Here is an 11,084-nt window from a genome sequence, read left to right on the forward strand (position 1 = left end):
TAGTCTAGTTTAGTTTAGTTTAGTGATACAATGCGGAAACAGGCCCTTCGGACCCAAAGGGGCAAATGTAGTTCCAAGTTTAGTTTGGTGGCTACTCCACAGTCTAAGAATAAAGGGGAGGCCATTTAACACAATTGAGAATGATCAGCCATGATCACATTGAATGGCGGTGCTGGCTCGAAGGGCCGAATGGCCTCCTCCTGCACCTATTGTCTATTGACCCAGGAAGCCGCCCGTATTTGTGGTGTCTCTCTCTCTCTCTGCCCTGATCCTGCCCCTGACGATCTCTGACATACGAACTAATGGCCGCTTCTCCTCGCTCTGCAGGCGATCCTGGTGCTGCACTTCAAGGCCGAGGAGCTGAGACCAACGTTGGCGGCGGCCATTGCTCGGCTGAAGGAGGGGGGATGGGAGGAGCCCGTGAGGCTGGAGGGGGCGGAGGTCAAGCGGGTCTTCCTGGATCCCAGGGTGGTGGGGGAGGTGCTGCCCGGGGGGACCATCACCTGGGACTGGAGCCCTTACCAGCCCACGGAGAGCAACCTGGAGATGCTGGTGACCAGGGGCATCTGCTGGATGGCTGACGGCAGAGAGGAGCCTGGAGTCCTCAGCCTCTCGGCCGCCCCTTACCAAGTCCCGGCAGGGGTTGGCCACCTCCGTCTCAACATAGACATCTTCGGCCGGGACTTCCCGCGGGTGCGGGCCCAGTTCCTCGCCCAGCTGAGCAGGGGCCTCGAGATCCTTCAATGTCCTGTCCATTGTCTGGTCTACCTGGACCCCTCCCTCTGGTCGGACTTGCAATCCTTCTGCATGGGCTCCTTGGGCCTCCAGAACGATCGCCTCATCGACGGGCAGAAGCTTCTGGAAGCGGAGATTTAATTCAACGCCTCCAGAACGAACGCCTCGTCGACGGGCAGAAGCTTCTGGAAGCGGAGATTTAATTCAACGCCTCCAGAACGAACGCCTCGTCGACGGGCAGAAGCTTTTGGAAGCGGAGATTTAGTTCAAGAACGAACGCCTCATTGATGGGCGGAAGCTTCTGGAAGCACAGATTTAGTTCGACGCCTCCAGAACGACTGCCTCGTCGACGGGCAGAAGCTTCTGGAAGCCGAGATTTAGTTCAACGCCTCCAGAACGATTGCCTCATCGATGGGCAGAAGCTTCTGGAAGCCGAGATTTAGTTCAACGCCTCCAGAACGATTGCCTCATCGATGGGCGGAAGCTTCTGGAAGCCGAGATTTAGTTCGACGCCTCCAGAACGAATTGCCTCGTCGACGGGCAGAAGCTTCTGGAAGCGGAGATTTAGTTCAACGCCTCCAGAACTGACACCTCTTCGACGGGCGGAAGCTTCTGGAAGCGGAGATTTACACCGGTCAACCGAAACAATCAACAATAGACAATAGGTGCAGGAGGAGGCCATTCGGCCCTTCGATCCAGCACCGCCATTCAATGTGATCATGGCTGATCATTCTCAATCAGTACCCCGTTCCTGCCTTCTCCCCATACCCCCTGACTCCGCTATCCTTAAGAGCTCTATCCAGCTCTCTCTTGAATGCATTCAGAGAATTGGCCTCCACTGTCTTCTGAGTCAGAGAATTCCACAGATTCACAACTCTCTGACTGAAAAAGTTTTTCCTCATCTCCGTTCTAAATGGCCGACCCCTTATTCTTAAACTGTGAGTGGCCCCTGGTTCTGGACTCCCCCAAACATTGGGAACATGTTTCCTGCCTCTAACGTGTCCAACCCCTTAATAATCTTATACGTTTCGATAAGATCCCCTCTCATCCTTCTAAATTCCAGTGTGTACAAGCCTAGTCGCTCCAGTCTTTCAACATATGACAGTCCCGCCATTCCGGGGATTAACCTGGTAAACCTACGCTGCACGCCCTCAATAGCAAATGTGTGTTGTCCATGTCAGATCCTCTGTGATGTGGACTCCCAGGTATTTAAAGCTGCTGACCCTATCCACAGTAATCCCATCGGGGCAAGAGGTAGAGCAGTTTGAAAACGCACAGCTCCAGATTCAGGGACACTTTCTTCCCGGCTGTTATCAGGCAACTGAACCATCCTGTCACCAACTAGAGGATCGATCCTGACCTCCCATCTACCCCGTTGGAGAGCCTCACAGTATCTATAATCGGACTTGACTGGAATTTACCTTGCACTAAACGTTATTCCCTCTGTCTTGTATCTGTACACTGTGGACAGCTCGATTGTAATCATGCGTTGTCTTTCCGCTGACTGGAAGGCAAGCAACAAAAAAGCTTTTCACTGTACCTCGGTACACATGACAATAAACTAAACTAGACTAAACTAGACTCTGGTACTTGACATCTTATAGAAACTGACAAAATTCTTAAGGGGTCGGACAGGCTAGATGCTGGAAGATTGTTCCCGATGTTGGGGAAGTCCAGAAAAAGGGGTCACAGTTTAAGGATAAGGGGGAAGTCTTTTAGGACCGAGATGAGAAAGTTTTTTTTCACACAGAGATTGGTGAATCTGTGGAATTCTCTGCCACAGAAGGTAGTTGAGGCCAGTTCATTGGCTATATTTAAGAGGGAGTTAGATGTGGCCCTTGTGGCTAAAGGGATCAGGGTGTATGGAGAGAAGGCAGGTACGGGATACTGAGTTGGATGATCAGCCATGATCATATTGAATGGCGGTGCGTACAGGCTCGAAGGGCCGAATGGCCTACTCCTGCACCTATTTTCTATGTTTCTATGTTTCTATACCAGATTGATCCCCAGGATGGCGGGACTGCCATATGAGGAAAGATTGAAAAGACTAGGCTGGAGTTTAGAAGGATGAGAGGGGATCTTATAGAGACGTATACAATTATAAAAGGACAGGACAAGGGAAATATGTTCCCAATGTTGGGGGAGTCCAGAACCAGGGGCCACACACACACACACAGTCTAAGAATAAAGGGGAGGCCGTTTAAAACTGAGGTGAGAAAAAACTTTTTCACCCAGAGAGTTGTGAATTTGTGGAATTCTCTGCCACAGAGGGCAGTGGAGGCCAAATCACTGGATGGATTTAAGAGAGAGTTAGATAGAGCTCTAGGGGCTAGTGGAATCAAGGGATATGGGGAGAAGGCAGGCACGGGTTACTGATTGTGGACGATCAGCCATGATCACAATGAATGGCGGTGCGTACAGGCTCGAAGGGCCAAATGGCCTCCTCCTGCACCTATTGTCTATGTTTCTATGCACGCCCTGCGGAAAAATTCTTTATGGTGCTTACAAATTAACTGAATCATTTTGCAAATGTAATGTGAGCCATTTTTGCAATAAAGGAATTGTTTGTGGATAATTTTAGCCGGTGTCATTGTTCATAAGGTCACATGTGATAGGAGCAGAATTAGGCCATTCGGCCCATCAGGTCTACTCCACCAAAAACCCCCACAATGAGCCGGAGTAACTCAGCGGGTCAGGCAGCATCTGTGGAGAACATGGATAGGTGACGTTTCACAGAGTGCTGGAGTAACTCAGCGGGTCAGGCAGCATCTGTGGAGAACGTGGATAGGTGACGTTTCACAGAGTGCTGGAGTAACTCAGCGGGTCAGGCAGCATCTCTGGAGAACATGGATAGGTGACGTTTCACAGAGTGCTGGAGTAACTCAGCGGGTCAGGCAGCATCTGTGGAGAACGTGGATAGGTGACGTTTCACAGAGTGCCGGAGTAACTCAGCGGGTCAGGCAGCATCTCTCGGGTTGGGACTCTTCTTCAGACCCGAAACATCACCGAAACCATGTCCTCCTGAGATGCTGCCTGACATGCCGAGTTACTCCAGCTCGTTGTGTTTTTTTTTGTGGGTAAACCAGCACCTGCAGTTCCCTGTGCCGGTATTTTGGAAAGACCTGCAGTTTATTAAGGGGCGAAACACAAAATGGGGTGGTGGGTCTCAATGGGTCAGGCAGCATCTGTGGAGAGAAAGGACAGGCAATGTTTCGGGTCGGACTGATTGTAGTTGGGGCAGACAGCTGGAGACAAGGGGTGGGTCTGGGATGAAGTCTGACAGTTGTTTGGTGGAGTGTGCAGGAAGGAACTGCAGACGCTGGTTTACACCGAAGATAATCACAGAGTACCGGAGTAACTCAGCGGGACAGCCAGCATCTGTGGAGAGAAGGAATGGGTGACGATTCAGGTCAGAACCCTTCAGACTGGATACAGTCCAGGTGGATACAGGTGAGGGGAGGGGGGAGGGGTTGATTTGTAGACGGGTGATGGTGGAGCAGCGGGTAGAGCTGCTGCCTCACAGCGCCGGACACCCGGGTTCAATCCTGACCGCGGGCGCCGTCTGTACGGAGTTTGTACGTTCTCCCCGTGACCTGCGTGGGTTTTCTCCGAGATCTTCGGTTTCCTCCCACACTCCAAAGACGTGCGGGTTTGTAGGTGAATTGGCTTCGGGTAAAATTGTCCCTAGTGTGTGTAGGATAGTGTTAGTGTGCGGGGATCGCTGGGCGGCGCGGACCCGGTGGGCCGAAGGGCCTGTTTCCGCGCCATATCTCTAAACTCTAAAGTCTGAAGACACAAATGACTGGAGTAACTCAGCGGGTCAGGCAGCATCTGTGGAGAACGTGGATAGGTGACGTTTCACAGAGTGCTGGAGTAACTCAGCGGGTCAGGCAGCATCTGTGGAGAACATGGACAGGTGACGTTTCACAGAGTGCTGGAGTAACTCAGAGGGTCAGGCAGCATCTGTGGAGAACATGGATAGGTGACGTTTCGGGACGGGAAGAAAGATAAAAGAGAGAGGCAGGAGAAAGTGTGGGAGGTCAGAGATGGACTCAAACGAGGAGGGGGAGTTGTTTCGAAGGGCCGAATGGCCTCCTCCTGCATCTATTTTCTACGTTTCTATGTTTCCTTCCATCGTGATCCTAAAGGAATCTCCACGAGCTGTGGTTCCTGTCATGATGATGAGTCATGATGTTGGAATGTTGGCCTTCATAACAAGAGGAGTTGAGTATAGGAGCAAAGAGGTCCTTCTGCAGTTGTACAGGGCCCTAGTGAGACCGCACCTGGAGTACTGTGTGCAGTTTTGGTCCCCTAATTTGAGGAAGGATATTCTTGCTATTGAGGGCGTGCAGCGCAGGTTCACTAGGTTAATTCCCGGGATGGCGGGACTGTCATATGTTGAAAGACTGGAGCGACTAGGCTTGTATACACTGGAAGTTAGAAGGATGGGAGGAGATCTTATCGAAACGTATAAGATTGTTAAGGGGTTGGACACGTTAGAGGCAGGAAACATGTTCCCAATGTTGGGGGTTGTCCAGAACAAGGGGCCACACACAGTTTAAGAATAAGGGGTCGGCCATTTAGAACGGAGATGAGGAAAAACTTTTTCAGTCAGAGAGTTCTGAATCTGTGGAATTCTCTGCCTCAGAGGGCAGTGGAGGCCAATTCTCTGAATGCATTCAAGAGAGAGCTAGATAGAGCTCTTAAGGATAGCGGAGTCAGGGGGTATGGGGAGAAGGCAGGAATGATTGAGAATGATCAGCCATGATCACATTGAATGGCGGTGCATACAGGCTCGAAGGGCCGAATGGCCTCCTCCTGCACCTATTGTCTGTTGTCTATTGTATATGCTGGATGATGCAAGACCTGGAAGGTCACAGTCAGTAGAAGAAATAAACATAGAGACTAAGCCATGGATTCCCACGGATTGTGTCTGCTTCATTATTACACATCTGAGACGGAGATGTGACATTGGCCACGAGGACATTTGGGATGTTCTGGATGTTTTGGATTCTGAATCCGAGACTACCTGCTGGGGGGAGGGATAAAAAAGGTTAGAAAAGGTTCGTGATGGCAGTCGCTGGAACTGATTTCTTAGCACTTCGCAGAGTTCCACACTTCGATCCGACGGGCGTTGCGAGTACCGTCAGCGTGAAGTGGAACGGGTGGCTGGAGGGATTCGAGGCCTACGCCGGCAGTCGCGGGGGGCTATTTCTTGATGAGAGTACGCCGGGGCCAGAAGGCAGATCGGAGAACATTGCTTCTCTTAACCGCGGGGGGCCAGCGGCTCAAGAAATGACGAAAACACCTCCCTGACACCGGAATGAAGGATAACGATAAGAAAGCCGTCGATGCATTGAACAGCCATTATGTGGTGGTGCTGAATGCTACATTTCAACGAGATCTGGGTGTCCTAGTGCATCAGTCACCGAAAGGAAGCATGCAGGTACAGCAGGCAGTGAAGAAAGCCAATGGAATGTTGGCCTTCATAACAAGAGGAGTTGAGTACAGGAGCAAAGAGGTCCTTCTGCAGTTGTACCGGGCCCTGGTGAGACCGCACCTGGAGTACTGTGTGCAGTTTTGGTCTCCAAATTTGAGGAAGGATATTCTTGCTATTGAGGGCGCGCAGCGTAGGTTCACTAGGTTAATTCCCGGAATGGCGGGACTGTCATATGTTGAAAGGCTGGAGCAATTAGGCTTGTATACACTGGAATTTAGAAGGATGAGGGGGGATCTTATTGAAACATAAGATAATTAGGGGATTGGACACATTATCTATCAGACAAAAGTTCCTTGTTTGCAAAGCATATGCTGGAGTTTTGTGTCGATAACACTCTTATATTATCCAGCCCAAAGCTCCTACCTGCAGATAGTTATTCTTACATAAGTGAGGCCTGGCACTCTCCATCATGGCTTGACCACTGCATTAGCACTGCTGATGCTCATGATATTCTAAGATCTATGGAGATTGTGTATGAGGCATCTATGTCTGATCGTGTTCCTTTTGTTATGGCACTCGATTGGGGCAGTCTCCCGGAGATGTCTCAGGAGGTTAATAGTGCCTGTAAGGCTAAACTGGATTGGTCTAAGCTCTCAGATGAGGATGTGATGTTATACTATGGGAGAACTGATGTCCTTCTAAGTAATGTATATCTACCCAGAGATGCGATTATGTGTACTGATGTGAATTGTAATAACAGCGCTCACTGTAAGGAACTCTGTGCTGTGTATATCCACCCAAAACTTCATCCTCAACATTGATGGTCTCCCAGTATCCACCTCACCTCACATCCGGAATCTTGGAATCATCCTTGATCAAACCCTCTCCTTCGACAAACACATCAAACACATCACAAAGACAGCCTTCTTCCACCTCAAAAACATTGCCCGTCTCCGTCCATCCCTCTCCTCCACAGCTGCAGAAACCCTCATCCACGCCTTCATCACCTCCCGTCTGGACTACTGCAACAGCCTCTCCTCTATGGCGCACCCTCAAAAATCATCAGTAAACTTCAATACATTCAAAACTCCGCTGCCCGTCTACTCACCCACACCTCGATTCGTGACCATATCACCCCCGTCCTTTATAAACTCCACTGGCTCCCCATCCCCCAGAGAATCCAGTACAAAATCCTCCTCATAACCTACAAAGCCCTCCATAACCTGGCCCCATCTTACCTGACCGACCTCCTCCACAGGCACACTCCCACCTGCACCCTCCGCTCTGCCGCTGCCAATCTCCTATCCCCCCCACATCCGGACCAAACTCAGATCCTGGGGGGACAGGGCTTTCTCCATCGCTGCTCCCACCCTATGGAACTCACTACCCCAAACCGTCAGAGACTCCTCCACACTCACCACATGCAAAACATCGCTGAGGTCTCACCTGTTCAGCACTGCCTTCAACCACTGAAGGTCACCTCACCTACTGTCTCCTTTCTCTGTTCATTTATTTATTTACTTATTTATCTATTTATTAATTTCCCTATGTTCTCTAAATCTCTGTAAAGCGTCTTTGAGTATATGAAAAGCGCTATATAAATAAAATACATTATTATTATTATTATTATTATAATTGTATTGTGGGTGCTGTGTATGGAGCTAGTCGGCCATGCTTTACTGACTCTGATAAAAGACACAGCATTAAGCCAGGGTGGAATAAACATGTGGCTGCTCATCATGCTGAAGCTAAGGATGCCTTTAAGGCTTGGGTCCTGGCAGGTAGGCCCAGAGAGGGGCCTGTCCTGGATCACAAAAAGCTTAGTAATGCTCGGTATAAATATGCAGTTCGTTATATCAGCAAACACGAACAATTAATGAGAGCAGACTCGGTGGCTGATAAGCTCCTTGGTAACGATGTCACTGGCTTCTGGAAGGAGGTGAGAGCTCTGAACAGAGGCAGTACATCGTTACCATGTACCATAGAAGGAGTCTCAGGAGCCGACAACATAGCTGATTTGTGGAGGCAACATTACTCTGAGCTACTCAATTGTATTAAATAGCACGGTGGCGCAGCGGTAGAGTTGCTGCCTTACAGCGAATGCAGCGCCGGAGACTCAGGTTCGATCCTGACTACGGGTGCTGCACTGTAAGGAGTTTGTACGTTCTCCCCGTGACCTGCGTGGGTTTTCTCCGAGATCTTCGGTTTCCTCCCACACTCCGAAGACGTACAGGTATGTAGGTTAATTGGCTGGGTAAATGTAGAAAAATCGTCCCTAGTGGGTGTAGGACAGTGTTGATGTACGGGGATCGCTGGGCGGCACGGACTTGGAGGGCCGAAAAGGCCTGTTTCCGGCTGTATATATATGATGATGGTGATGAAAAGTGATCCCTACAAAATGGGCAACATTGCCAAACAGTGACAAAGTGGGAATCACAGCCAATAAGGTCCATCAAGCAATCACACAGCTAGCTGATAACAAAGCTAGAGGCTTAGATCAGATCACTGCAGAGCACCTCAAACTTGCAAGCCCGAGGGTTGCTGCCCTTCTTGCAACCTGTTTTACTGGCCTTACGAATCATGGTCTGTTAGCGGACTCCATGTTGTCCGTTACTCTGGTGCCTGTCATCAAGGACAAAGCGGGCAAGGTGGGTAATTACAGACCGATTGCTCTAGCCAGTGTGTTATCAAAGTCAAAGTCAAGTCAAAGTCAATTTTATTGTCAATCCTCGGCCAGTTTACACAGACAGAAAATCGAAATACCGTTTCCCACAATCCCGAGGAACAAAGTGCATAAAACTAAGTTAAAATTAAAAAGGCACAGCAAACAACAATCAACATAAAATATAAAATATAGTCACTTCAAATGCGTTGAAAAAAAAAGTGTCTGGCGCTGGATGTGCGTGTTTGTGGGGTGTTAAAGTCCAAGTCCAATGGGGGCAGGGGAGAGAGGAGGGAGGGAGGGGAGAGAGTTCAGCATCCTGACAGCCTGGTGGAAAAAACTGTTCTTTAGTCGGGTGGTGCTCGACCTCAGGCTGCGAAACCTTCTCCCTGAAGGCAGGAGGGTGAAGAGGCTGTTGGAGGGGTGGGTGGGAGGGGTCACCCACAATGCTCAATGCTTTGCGGGTGAGGCGGGTGGTGTAAAGGACCAGAAGTGTTGGGAATGAGACGCCAGTTTGCGGAGGAAGTAGAGGCGCTGCTGGGCTTTCTTGGCGATGGACGTGATGTTGTTGCTCCAGGAGAGATCCTCGGTAATGTTCACCCCCAGGAATTTGGTGCTGCTCACCTGCTCCACAGCAGCACCATTGATGGTCAGTGGGTGGGGGTGTTGGGTGTGCGTTCTCCTGAAGTCGACAACAATCTCCTTTGTTTTCTCCACATTCAGGAAGAGATTGTTGTCTGTGCACCACGCGGCCAGCTGGTCCACCTCCTTCCTGTAGTGGGTCTCGTCGTTGTTGCTGATGAGACCCACCACGGTTGTGTCGTCCGCAAACTTGACGAAGTGGTTGGAGCTGTGGGTGGGTGTGCAGTCGTGGGTCAGCAAGGTGAAGAGCAGGGGGCTTAGCACACATCCTTGTGGGGCCCCCGTACTCAGCGTGATGGTGTCCGATGTGTTGCTGCCGACCCGTACGGACTGGGGTCTGGCAGTGAGGAAGTCCAGCAGCCAGTTGCAGAGAAGGGGGCTGAGGCCCAGATTTGTTAGTTTACAAACCAGCTGCTGGGGGATGATGGTGTTGAATGCTGAGCTAAAGTCTATGAACAGCATCCTAACATATGAGTTTTTAGTGTCCAAGTGGGTGAGGGCTGGGTGTAGAGCAGAGGAGATGGCATCCTCAGTGGACCGCTTAGCTCGATATGCAAACTGAAACGGGTCCAGGGAGGGGGGGAGGTTGGATCTGATCTGCTTCATGACCAGCCTCTCGAAGCACTTCATGATGGTTGAAGTCAGCGCTACAGGGCGGTAGTCGTTGAAGCAGGATGGAGAAGACTTCTTGGGCACAGGTATGATGGTGGTTTCTTTGAAGCACAAGGGAACAACAGCCTGGCTCAGGGAGATGTTGAAGATGTCTGTGAGGACATCTGTGAGCTCAGCTGCGCAGTCTTTTAGCACACGACCAGGAATGTTGTCAGGTCCAGAAGCTTTCCGGGTGTTAATCCTTAACAGTGTGCTCCTCACACTGCCTGGAGACAGACAAATAGCCTGGTCGTTGGGGAGGGGGGAGTTGTTTTCTGCGCAAGTGTGTTGCTCTGTGCTTCAAAGCGTGCGAAGAAGCCGTTGAGGTCGTTCAGGAGAGAGGTGTCACTGTCACAGGTCTGTGGTAAGGGTTTGTAGTCCGTGATAGTCCTAATACCCTTCCACAGGCTCCGTGTGTCTCTGCTGTCACTGAAGTGGGCTGTGATACGCCGGGTGTAGTGTTGTTTGGCTTTCCTGATGCCACTGGAAAGGTTGGCCCTGGCTGCTCTGAGACCGGCTGGATTGCCCTCTCTGAAGGCAACGTTGCGGACCCTCAGCAGCCCATGGACCTCCCCTGTCAGCCATGGCTTCTGGTTAGCCCGGATGGTGATGGCTCTGGTGTGGGTCACATCATCAATGCATTTGGTGATGTAGCCTCTAACTGTCTCTGTGTATTCCTGAATGTTGGTTGTGTTGTTGTATGTTGCTGCCTGCTTGAACATGTCCCAGTCTGTAGTCTCAAAGCAGTTTTGGAGTGCAGCTGTGACCACACACGTACCTCTTTTGAAACCGGTTTGGTGACTTTCACCCGGGGTCTGTATGCCGGTTTCAGCAGAACGGTGAGGTGATCAGAGAGGCCGATGTGGGGGAGGGGGGAAGCCTTGTATGCTCCTTTGATGGTCGTGTAGACAAGGTCCAAGGTGTTGTTTTCTCGTGTTGGGAAATCAACATGCT

The 11,084-nt window shown here is 50.5% G+C and overlaps 1 protein-coding gene across 1 annotated transcript in view; it reads left to right on the forward strand.

The window, feature by feature from the left end:
* LOC144609358 (putative N-acetyltransferase 16) overlaps positions 1 to 1,592 on the forward strand; it is an 18,987-nt gene extending 17,395 nt beyond the window's left edge. Inside the window, exon 4 of the mRNA XM_078427810.1 lies at positions 328 to 1,592. Within this exon, the coding sequence (XP_078283936.1) occupies positions 328 to 876 (549 nt within the window). The 3' untranslated portion in view covers positions 877 to 1,592. The remainder of the gene's footprint in view (positions 1 to 327) is intronic.
* Positions 1,593 to 11,084: the final 9,492 nt, after the last annotated feature.

This window comes from Rhinoraja longicauda, chromosome 34 (genome assembly GCF_053455715.1).
Source record: "Rhinoraja longicauda isolate Sanriku21f chromosome 34, sRhiLon1.1, whole genome shotgun sequence".
Lineage (NCBI taxonomy): Eukaryota > Metazoa > Chordata > Chondrichthyes > Rajiformes > Arhynchobatidae > Rhinoraja > Rhinoraja longicauda.